At 42.4% G+C, this 12,331-nt stretch overlaps 1 protein-coding gene across 4 annotated transcripts in view; it reads right to left on the reverse strand.

Annotated features, from left to right (window-relative positions):
- Positions 1-642: 642 nt before the first annotated feature.
- Positions 643-12,331, reverse strand: part of PPP2R5C (protein phosphatase 2 regulatory subunit B'gamma) — a 1,282,082-nt gene continuing 1,270,393 nt past the window's right edge. For all 4 annotated transcript variants that reach the window (XM_085626348.1, XM_085626347.1, XM_085626349.1 and 1 more), the window contains one exon: positions 643-3,579. In XM_085626348.1, the coding sequence (XP_085482474.1) occupies positions 3,448-3,579 (132 nt within the window). In that variant the 3' untranslated portion in view covers positions 643-3,447. The remainder of the gene's footprint in view (positions 3,580-12,331) is intronic.

Genomic DNA, 12,331 nt, shown 5'->3' on the forward strand with positions numbered 1-12,331 from the left:
TTATTCAATTTTAGTGAGACCCACGTCGCACACGCTTGAGCGCCATTCTTCCGAACCTAACGAAACCCTCCACCGTTGTATCAATCATTCAAAGTTATTGCTTAAGTTTTGCCACATTGGAACAGAAACCCCACAATAAGGTTTAATTTTCTCACACGGTCTCTTCTACCCCATCACAGCAGAGTATTCCAATATTCTGACACCTGCTCCAGCTAACTGCATTCTTCCTCCATAAAACATTTTTTACCTCCTGTATCTGAGAATGACGGCAGTCTAATTTCAGTCTGGCACTGGTGACTGGAAATGATGGAGAGGTGAGGTAGTTTGGAATGAGGGTACATATAGATCTATATAAGCAAGTTAAAGGGTAAGGTTCAGAGGTTTCCAAAACAAATTAAAGTAAAAAAGCCGAATTGATCCCAAAGGAAGAGAAATAAAGACTAATATATATTGTCTTTTTGATTTTATAGTAAACCGTTGGGAAAGGCTAAGTAGTCAAACTCATGAACAGAACTCAAATTTCACTTCCGAGATGAGAGCATTCTAATTTGCATTGCATCCTTTTCTCTTTAATTGGGTGGCTGTGTTTTGTATTTTCTAAGCATCTGTTAAACATAAAATAACACTATTCCATCAAAGTTGTAAAATGTATTTCACTTTTTTACTATACAAGTCTAGTTTGCATAACAATTAAAATTCACATGTTCTTTATTTAGTTCATATAATACACCATTTAAAAACTAAATAAAAGAGCACATCAAATGGCAAGTGTATGTAGGTTTTTGTCAAAAACAATGTCAATCAAAAAAAATCCTGAATTACAAAATGTTAAAAATAGATACATTTGAACTTAACATCAAAAAGTTACAGAAATTGTCTAAAAGAAAAAATAATTGTGCCACTTAATCTAAGTTGCCATTTCTAGTAACTTTTTATTCTGTACATGGGACCATTCTGTACAAAATAGTGAGTCTACGATTTTATTACTTATTACCATAAAACAAAGTACGTGTATGTACAATATTAAAATAAAGCCATACTAGCGCCACACTAAAGACACTTGTCATAGTACTGTTTATGTCCCTGATAACCAGGCATATTAAAAAAAAAACATGAAGGTGTTTAACACAAACTGAGGAAGAAAATCATTCAAACTGGCAAAGTTCAGTTATATTTCTGGATGCAGTTGTTTCAACAACTGTTTTATAGCATCTATTATTATGCCATTTCACTAGTGACATCTCTTTATCCTTTACTAATAAAGAAATGTACCATAGACAACAATCAAACCTGCATTTAAATTTCAGCTGAAAAACTGCATGACATTTCACTTTTTTGGTGAATGTTGTTCTTCAGTGAATAACAGAAAAATAATCAAGACAGATGTTCTCATATGTTGAGCTTTTACAAAGTCAACCAAACACTGATACATACTTTTTCCTAAGGTAAAATGAAAGACTACTTTCCCTAAACCTTTTGCTCAAACATACTTAACACCAAAAATGAAAGATCGCAAGAAACTTAGCTTAAGATGGAAGTTCAAACAATGGTATACCACACATACATTTAAAGAGCACCCATTTTCCTTTAAAAGGCGAAGGCATCATACGATTGTGTATATTTAAGTTAGAATAGTACAGCATATACATTTCAAGTTTAACAGGAAGGATCCATTTATTTTCTGAATTATATTAATTTGTCAACCTGGAGATGTTCACAAATTTTGTCTGGCATTTTAATTTCCTCCCAAAATGTTTCCTTTCCACATCTAGTGAATTACACATTGGGAAAAAATAAAGACATTTGCTTTAATTGCAGAGGCACCCATAAATGCTCAGTTGAACAGTGAGGAGGATGCAGAAAGTAGAAAATAAAAATCAGCACTGCCTTTTGGGGGCAATATTATAACGATGTACATACGCAGAAATCGCATTACATTTTGAAGGCAAAGAGTGGAGTTAGTGATCCATGAAAAAAGGAGCTTTTGAAACAAAAAGCACGGCATTAAAGCTGGGAAAAGTGTGGAATACTGGCCACCCTGAGAGAAATCAAACAGAGGACATGTCAAAGTTTTAAGAGAATGTCCCACCGCCTCCGTGTTGAAACATTCACAAAAAGCTCAAACATGCTTGTACATCTAGTGAAAATATAGCAGCATTGAAAGATCAAAAGCAACGCATATATATTTACATTATGTTTGCATGGTGTCTGCAAAAATGTGCTTGATCAAAATCAAAAATAGATACAATCTGTAAATTCTCTGCAGCTATCACCTTAAACTTTTAAACCCACATTTCACAAAAGGCAACATATCGGTCATTTCAACAACTAATTTCAATCAAATTATACACTTGTCACACTATTGGTATTTGTGTTTTTCAAGAGACCAATGCAGGGTCCATAGATAATAATGTACATTCACATTTTACACAACGGCAAACACCTCCTAACTGAGAAAAAAATATGCTTTCATCTCAGGTGACCATAACCTACCTCCTATAAATGCAAAGCTCTCAGAGCTCAAAAAATGATGTGAATGTTTGAAAAGCTTAAGAAGAAGAGCAGCAGTAAAGCAGTATTTTATTCAAAATCAAACACATTTTAAAAATACACATGAAAGGAAACCCTTCTCTCAAATTTAAAACTGCAGACAGAGCAGATGCAAATAGATCTGGCTGCACATGGTCCTTCCACCAGTGCAGTTTTGATGCTGTAATAGTTACACACTAAGATGGCAAATATGGCTTTAAGTATACAGAAAGAACTTGGACGCGGTACACATATACATCCACAGTCAAGGAACCTTTTAAGGAACTTTGATTACAACTGTGTGAGGATTGTCACAGAAATCCACGGTTTGCAAGAATTCTTATGGTACAGACTGTTTAGAAACAGTTTAATATTTGTTATTTCAGAACAGTTTCATGAAGTGCAAATTAAGAAAGGATTTGCATGGCAACTGTTCAAAAGGTCTGACACAAGCAGTAAAGAATTAATATAGAGAATTTGACATTTGCAAAGCATTTGAAAATGTGGTAAATGTAAAATGCAAAGAGTGCAAATGAAAAATGCCACTGTCACAGTGCCCATTACCGATAATTTGCATGGCTTCAAATTATATTGGAAACTCAAAATGGACAACATTTAGGATTTATTAGTGAGCAAAAAGTGTATTCAGACTTCACTAGGTTTGTGTGAATTAGATTTTGTAAAGATACAACTAATGTAACTTTAATACTTGTCAAGTCAAAGTTCCCTATGTAGAATTGCACGATTTACCATTGTTTGAACTAATCTTGAGCAGTGAACGGTGTTAAATTATTGCCTACAGAACTGGGTTGAGAAAGGTTATGACTGTATAGCTGATGGTATGGCACAAAAAATAGTTTGTATGTCTACTGAGAGTCCAGAAAAAGTTTTCGTCAAACAATGTTTCCCCAATGTGGTCTAATGTCCATCATGCGTTAATAATTCATCAGCTCTGCAGTGCGACTCCAAGGCTTTCATGGTGTAGATATCCTGAGGCAGTTCCGACTTGCGTCGCACAATTGGACGTTCTTTTTTGATATCTTTCAATGCCTATAATTCAAAAGGGAAATCTATTAATATATCTGCGTGCCAGAATGTAAGCAAAAAACTACAATTATAGCACTCCATTTGCATAGTGAAAAGTGAGCACACATTTAGGTACAATGTTTAATCATTAACAGCTCTTCTCACAGACCTACATCATCCTCTGAGAAATCTAGAACCCTTATGCATTTTATTGAATTTAGGAGTCAATGCCTTCTTAGTGACAGCCGCCAAACTCAAACTCACTGCTGCATTTTTTCAATCTGAGGATTTTGATTTAATATGCACTATAGATAAATGTAATAATTATTTTCTCCTCATGGATAACAGGGCATTTTGGTAGATTGGTAATTTGTTTATTATGAAAGACTTTATTTAAATAGAACACTCACAGAAAGACAAAAGGGAAATTACAGACAACTGGTGAGGTGTTGCATCAAGATGAATACATTTAAATTTTATTAATAACTTGATGTGCAAAGAATGAACTGATGAAAATAAGAAAACAACAATGAATATAATAGGTCTATTTCACATAAGTTTTCTAAAACGTCTATTATTATGAATTTGCTAAATTAGAAAATATTAAAAAGCAATCCAAGAGTGTGGAAAACCTACACATTAAGGAAATTATTGGGGGTTTATCAAAGTTGTCTTCATACTTTGAAATCAATGCAAACATGTAACAGATCCGATAAAATTAGTTATGCGAAACCAAAGTAAATCTTTTTAACAACCTGGATGGAAGAAACAAATTGTAGCTGAAATAGGACTTGAACAGATTGAAAGTAAATATTGCTTGAAAAATTGTATACATTTTTCCAACCAGAAATAACTTTATACAACTGCAAGAAACAAATCAAGAGTCCCATCATTGATCTGAAGATTGCGATGCGAGACCAAATGTTCCACCATTATATCCAACAATGTAAGCGGAACATCGATTATTAAAATGTATTTGTTCTAATCCCAAGCAAGCATAAAAAACAGATGACCCCTGTCACAATGAAACACCATAGGAATAGAAGTAGGAAACAAAATAAGACATGAAAAGCAAGGTTATCATTTTTTATTACTTCTATAGGGAGTAATGTAAAGTACATCAAACACAATAATCAAGGGGGGGAGGAGCCAAGATGGCGACCGGAACGGCAGCGTAGGCTCCCGGCTCCGTGAACCTCCACATCCCGCACAGATATCCTGCATGAGATCCTTAGCCTGCGCTATATCCCCGTGTTGGTGAATGAGAGCGGCAACCGATCGTGTGACTCCGAAGTTTCTGGCGGCGGTACCGCCGGAGAAATGTCCATTTGAAGTTTGCGGCCTGTGCAGCCCTGGAACCGGGACCTCGAGTGGACAACATGGCCGGGCGGCAGTTCAACAACAGCGGCCTTTGGTGACTGGGTGGAGTCGGACTACCGGAGCGGTGTGAATATCGGCCTACATTTCGCCGTGGTCGTTCCTACCACTAAGCGTAGCGGAACGAGTGCATGCCCGAGGTGGCAATTTCAAGATTCTCCGGTGATTGCCTCAGCCTTCGCCGGTGAGCTGCCCGGACGCCGCCCGTAACTCGCCCTGATTCTTGCGGGCTGCTCCCGGATTTTCGCGGGCGCTGGTCCGTGGTGGGGATGACTGTTGCCCGTGACCACACACCGGATACATTTTTGCCTGCCCCCGGAACCCTGGTCCCAGTGACATGGAACTTCGAGGCGCTTGTCCCTGAGTCCCGGTCCCACTCTGGGTTGGACCTACCCGGCGGCCATCTTGATAGGACGAGGTCTACCATCCTGTCCACTAGGTCGCAGCAAGATTGGGAGTGTGCAACTATGAGGAGCGTAGCGGAGCGAGCGCCGGGAGCTGTGCTGGGGTACGGTGACCTTCTCGAAGCTCTCAGTGCCCTTTATTCCACCTTGGTTCACGGCGCCTGGGAATTAGGGAGCAAGCTTGATGGGGTGGCATCAGCGTCGGAACAGTTGCGGCCTGCCTGTCCCCAGGTACACAGGGACTTCCTACACTGCACACAGGAGGATAGTGTCGTGGCCGCCCCTGTGAATAGCGAACAGCTGGAAACTCCGGACAGTGAACTAACGTGTGATCGGCCGGCTGTGGGTCTGGTCTGTTCCGGAGGTCTTGGACCTGAGTGGGGGGTGGTGGCCTTGTCCCGTGCGCGGCCTCCGGCGACCCAGGCAATATACAAGCAACGGTCGCCTGCCCTGGCTGATTCCGCCTTCCTGGACCTTGTGTGCAGTTCAGATCCTGGGGCAGCACTGGGAAAGACGACCCTCCATAATGCTGACTGTGTTGGTATTCAGAGACTTCCACCCTACCTGTGTGTGTCGCTTCCTGGTCCTTTTTGGACGCTCCTCTTCCTTGTAACATTGTACATGGCACTGGGTCGATGGGTATGCATGGGTGGATTCGCAAAGAGTGGCCAAGGATGAGGCTAATCCTTCAGAGGTGGTCATTCAATAGGCGGGCGGGCTCAGGGGTTGCGTGCTCTCACGGCATAACTGTTAGTGTAATAGGTGCATAATGCTCCCCATTTTTCTTTGACATGAGCGATTTTGTGTTGTTTATTGTTTGCTTTGGGGGAAAACATATTGTGCGGGAGGGAGAAGCCGGGGGCAGGTTTTGAAGGCCCTCCTCCAGTCTATTAATACTCTCTCTACCCCCCCGTCTGGTGGGGTTTCTTTTCTTACTCCTTTTTCTCTGTTTCTTCTATATTTCGGGTCTGGTTCCGGGGCGACAGGCACACTGCTGGGGGGGGGGGCCGTACTCATCTGCAGAGGTGCAGGGTGGGGGGTTGGGGGAGGGGATTCTTTAGTCTTTACTCCCTTTTTTTTCTCATGGCCTCCTTTTTCTTCTCTTATTCTTCTTGGTCTTTCTTCTCTGGGATCAGCATGGTAGAACTCCTTCGTTGTTAATCACCGCATTTTCGTGTGTGCCACAATTTCCGTGGTGTTTTCTGGGTTTTAGGGCAGGGGACTGCAGGCGCAAATGGCCGTGATATTCCTCCACATCCTGAACTTCCTGTTTCAACGCCATTGATTAGATAGATTGCTGTTTATTGTTGACGTTTATTATTCTGCCTGTCATTTTTCGCTGCTGGGAAACTGTTTGGCACCTGATCCTTCCATCCTCCCTTATTATAAAATGAAAACCATTTGTATCCTGGTCTCCTACTTGGGCTGTTCAGTGGCCGAGAGTGTACTAGCATGGAGATTCTGCTCCCCGAGGTGCTGCCTGTGATAAAATTTGATTTCTGTTACTCTGACTGCTTAGCGGCCAGCCCCGGGGGTTGTAGGCCCATACTTGTTATTGGTTGAAATGTCAATAAAGGTTTTTCAAAAAAAACAAAAAAAAAAAAAAAACACAATAATCAAGGAGTTAGTAGAAAGTGAAGTTTGATGCATCCTAATATATATATATTTTTTTGGCGCAGTCTGTCTTTCTGTCCCCAAAATCCAAACAGCAGGTCTGATGTATTTCCATCTAAATTCTATAACAAATTTACGTCTAGCCTCAATTTATTACCCAATTAAGGTGTACATTTTAGAATTCATGCAAAAAGAATTATACTCATGAAGTGGAAAAACAATTCAGAGGGCAAATTAGACACACAAATCAATTTTACAAGAGGTAAAATGAAAAATTATATCTAATTGTATTGATCCAGGGATGTAGCCCTATGAATATGTAGCACACGGGAAGCAGTTTTTACATCGCAAGCGGTACAACGCATGAGATTAGAACACGGTCGTTACAACGACCGCGTTGTTACAACGCTAACCATTACAACGCAAGTGGTTTCTACCACTTGCTGTAGGGGGCGCTCTAAACTAAGGAATAGTATAATTTACTATTCCAACACCTTCCCTATTGTTGCGCACGCTGGAGTTAGAATAGTGAATTATACTATTCCTAAGTCCAGTGCGCCCCCTATAGCAAGTCGTAGAAACGACTTGCGTTGTAATGGTTAGCGTTTTAACAACGTGGTCGTTGTAACGACCGCGTTGTATTTACATGCATGCGATGTAAACAAGACCAAGGCAGTTTAAAAGTGAGAAAATCTGAAAGCTTTGAAGCTTCAAATTCTTACTCTATTACCATCTCAGCATTCTTTAAGTTCCCTAAAGAAATCATATATTTCTCTTTTTCTCTAGCCATTTTCAGATTAGAGCCAATTGCTTTAAAAGTGGTTTAGGATTCTGGAAAAAAAGAATAGCTAATTGGTGAAAAAATATTTGGAATTATCAGGAATGTATCAAGTCTAACCCCGGTGAGGGCAATCTTAAGAATTTTCATGATCCTGGGTGAGACATTTTGGAGGCTCATGCTTGGGACTACTTTAAATGTATTACCCATTTCTGGCTATTCCAAGCCCTCATAATAATATTTAATGAAATGTTAAACTTTCATAGAAGGGGCATGTAAAAATAGCTGAAAGCCTAAGCTGGACTATGTCTCCCACCCAAATAGTACCAAAAGAAAGGGTCAACATTCATAAAGCAATTTCATTTTGTGCTAGTATATAGATTTTTCTATCTTGCAACAACAATATTTTATGCGGAATTCAGCATCTTAAAAGCCCTTTCCTCCTGTTGTAGGGTGAAAAAGGTACATGAGAGTTTGTAGATGCTTTCTGGACTGATGAATAATATTAAAATAATAACTGTGCAAATAGCCCTTGCAATTGTAGCTTTAATTACCTGACATCTGTAATGACAGATCCCCCTTCACAACTGGAATTCTCGCTACAACAGAGAAAAATCAAATCACTAGGGCAAGGATTTCACTATTCCATTTGGTGAAATTAGATACTGTTCTCTTTCATTCTATTTCCCTGCATTGCCCCATCTCACCTATGTATATACACTTTCTTGGCTAGAAAGTGACCTCCAGTGTTGCTGAGAAAAAGACATTGGAGGGAGAAGGAGACATGTGAAAGAGGAAAAGAGAATGGAATAGTGAGACAAGTAAAATAGAGGGAGAAAGGAGGCAGAGCTAGTGATACAGATGAGGTGGGAATATAGGAGAGACAAAAGATAAAGAAAGATATAGAGAGCAGAGAAAGATTTGTAAAGTTTTTATGAGTGCGGTAGGAAGAGCAGCTAGAGATTGGGAGAAAGAAATAAGAGTGTGAGCAGGATAGGTGTGGTAAAGATCAGACAGCAGACATGGTAAGGTAAAGAGAGGGGAAGAAGATGGAAGGGAGATACAAAAAAAGTGAGAAAGAATGGAGGGAGGGACAGAGGTGAAATAGGGAGAGTGGAGCGGTAGCGAAGAAGACCTAAGAGTAGTCGAGAGGTGAGGTGATAAAAGAAGCAGAGGGGATAGTATAAGAAATGATTTAGATAGAAAAGAGGTAGAGGTAAGGGGTAGGTACAAAGAGATAGAAAGATAGAACAACAGATAAGGTTAATGTACTGGAGGCAATATGAAGTAAGGATAAGAAAGACATACAAGTAAAGCAGAGCAAGAGGAGGTGGGCGGTAGAGAGATGGCACATTAGTAATGAGGGGTAGATAGAGAAGTGAGGTAAAAAAAAGATGGGGATTTAGTGATTGGTAAGGTAGAGTGAGATGAGATAAAACAAGACAAAGGTAAGGAGATATGGTATAGAGAAAGGTGATTTATAAATAATAGAGGCTGACAGCAGCGGTTTTTAGGATTTTTGCTTGGATGTCCCGGTCTTGGTTAGAAAGGTATCTCCATAAATACAGGTTGAAATGCTACATCTTGTCAAATCGCTTAGGTGGTCCACTAGCCTGGAGAGTTATGTTGATTTTTGGGTGATGATGCAGCCCTGAGGAGGACTGCTGATTACAGCCATGTAGGTGTTTGGCAAACACTGGAAAGTAGTTGGATCTTCCTTTTTGAAATTCACTAAGCATGAGGCCACTGGAAGATTGTCAGCACGGGGAGGTATTCTATGAGGTGCTTTAACAGGTCTTGACTCACAGGCACCACAGTTTGATTGGTGTGGCTAGTAAATATAATAGGATTCACTGTTGCTGTGAACATGTATTTTCTGCTTAAGGTCTATGATACTTGTGTCTAATGTCCTTGTTGCAAAGTTCTGAAGAGGCCTAAAGGAAGGGGCCAAAACGCGTAAACTACTTTGTTGTGTGAAGTCCCTTCATGGACTGATGAAATTTGTACTCTAGGGCACTTTGCAACCCCAAATTGTGGGGGCCAGACTGCTTCCTCAATGGGTCGAGACAAAAAAAAGTGGAAGAGCTATCGCTAGGTGGACTCTGTTCACAAATAAGTGAGGCACCGTAACAAAATGTCAACAAGAAATCCCTTGATTTTGATTTGTTTTTATGTTGCGTTGATTGTGTATATATGTATCTTTATGTAGAAATTTATAAACATACTATAAAAAATTTGTAAAAATAGGGCAGTACCATTACTGCTAAAATGAACAAGTCACTTACCTTCGGTAAAGCACCATCTGATACACAGGATCTAGCCACATATTCCTTACTTTAGAATCCTGCCGAAATGTGAGACAGGATCAGGAAATGTTTTCCCCAGCACGTCCACACGCCCCCAGCAGAGGCGTCGCGCGACTCTGTATTGATGTCGTCCACTGGATGTGATGTACAAGGAGTCCATATAGCTCCCTCACCGGCGTCCTGACGTCAGTTTCTTCCGTGACTATTTTCCCCACACAAAATGCGGAGCCACAAATAAAAACTGTTTATTGAACAGTGCACTTAAAGAAAAAGTTACTTACCTTCGGTAACGATGTATCTGGTAGAGACGATCCTAGCCGCAGATTCCTTAACGTAGAATTATCCCTAGGCGTGAGACTGGACCCGGAAAACTCTTTGCCCCAGCATCTCTGCGCGCCGGGGAGGTGGTACCACGTGACTCCACCCTGACGTCTGCGGGCGTGACATCAGCGAGGTTACATAAGCCCCACCCCGGCGCGCTGACATCGGTTTTCTTCGGAGAACTTTTCTGCGCCACAATGCGGAGCCATCACAAACAAAACTGTGGAGAGTGTGGGAACAGTGTGCGTAAAATCAGTGAAACAGAAAAGAGAGAAACGAAAGGTGAGGAACAGCACCAGTTGGAAAAGGCCAAGCACGAAGGCACAAAAAGCCATAGCGGTGAAATCCATAACCGTAAAGGAGCAGAGCACCGCTCTGAGGAACACCTTCGCCAGCTAAGTCAACATCCTCCCTGGAGGCAGAAGCATGTGAAAAAGGAGAGAGAGAGAGAGAGAGAGGGGGGGGGGGAGGAGAGGAGAGGAGAGGAGAGGAGAGGAGAGGAGAGGAGAGGAGAGAGAGAGAGAGAGAGAGACTGCAATCACGATCCACAACAGTGAAGGGCAAAAGCTCGGAACAAAGGAGGAACAGCAATCCACCCCCAGACTACACCATCAAGGAGGGCCATATCCCCTGAAAGGAGTGAAAAGGCCGAGGTACAGGCTAAGAAAAAAAACCACTCCGAGGACTGCAAGGGCAGCAGAACCCCCAGGCAAGTAAAACGGAGAAGAGTAAAAGCAGGCCCCTACACTGGAGAAAAAGCAGGGTGGAGGGATGCAGAAGCACACATGAACCAACCGACCATGTATCATAAGGGAAGGGGTGGAACAATCAAGCAGAACAAAGTATCCTGTCCGGGCAGAAGCGAAGCAGACACCCACAGGTGACAAGCCACCCAGAGGGAGCGAGTTCAGAAAACCAAACTAAAGGTCCTCGCAGAATGGGGAGGAAGAGCGGGCCGTGAAGGAATCTGCGGCTAGAATCGTCTCTACCAGATACATTGTTACCGAAGGTAAGTAACTTGTACATCTGATAGAGACTACTAGCCGCAGATTCCTTCACGTAGAATAGATACCCTAGCCATACCCTAGGGGAAGAAGGATCTGCGAGAGGATGAGGCTGAGTCCGAAAACAGGACGAGGAGCCCCGGCCCCCAGGCAAAGGGAAACCCCCGCCAGCAGGAGGCCACCAACCCCCAAAAAGGGGGGAGGGGGACAGGGGGGGGGGGGTTTGAAGAAGATAGCCTGTCCTCACTCAGCAGAGGAAACAAGGCAAGGCGCAAAGAAGCCAAACACCCCACGCCCACGTGAGGCAACAAAACCTCCGCCCAAGGCCAAGGCAAGAAAAGGAGCCTCGAAGGAGAAGAGCAACCTAGAGAATCCAAGGAGATGAGGCAGAGCAAAGGCAATCCCAGACAGGGACGGCGCCGGCAGCAAGAAGCAGGCGGAAGTAGAAAAGGAGAACTCAAGGTCACCCAGGAAGAAGCGTCCAACGTCCCCCCCCCCCCCACCGGGAGAAGAGGTAGAACCGAGTGAAAGGCCCACTGGAAGCAGCGGAGAAGGCAGGATGACAGTCCCACTAAAGCCCCAAGAAGGCACAACAGTGCAAAAAGAACAAGAGGGCGGCACTGGCAAGCCCCGCCAGACGCCAGGGACACCACAGAACGAAACACTCAAAGGAAAAAGGCGAAGAAGAAGGTTGCATCCGCAACATACCATAACGCCACGAAGAGCAGAAGTCCGCAGGCGACCACAACTCCCCAGCACATACCAGGGCTATATAACAGCCAACCCTGCCCCACATAGGGCATGTCATATCCCAAGATATGGGAACCTCTTAGGAAGAAACTTCTGCAGCAGAGGGCAACAAAAAAGACCTGCGGCAAAGAACCCTCCAGGAGGCCTACCAAGCAGCCAGAGGGGAAACGCAAAAGGCCAAATCTCAGGCCCAGCATGGTGTAAAAAACCGAAAGGAAAAAC

The sequence above is a fragment of the Triturus cristatus genome, chromosome 9 (assembly GCF_964204655.1).
Source record: "Triturus cristatus chromosome 9, aTriCri1.1, whole genome shotgun sequence".
In the NCBI taxonomy this organism is placed as follows: domain Eukaryota; kingdom Metazoa; phylum Chordata; class Amphibia; order Caudata; family Salamandridae; genus Triturus; species Triturus cristatus.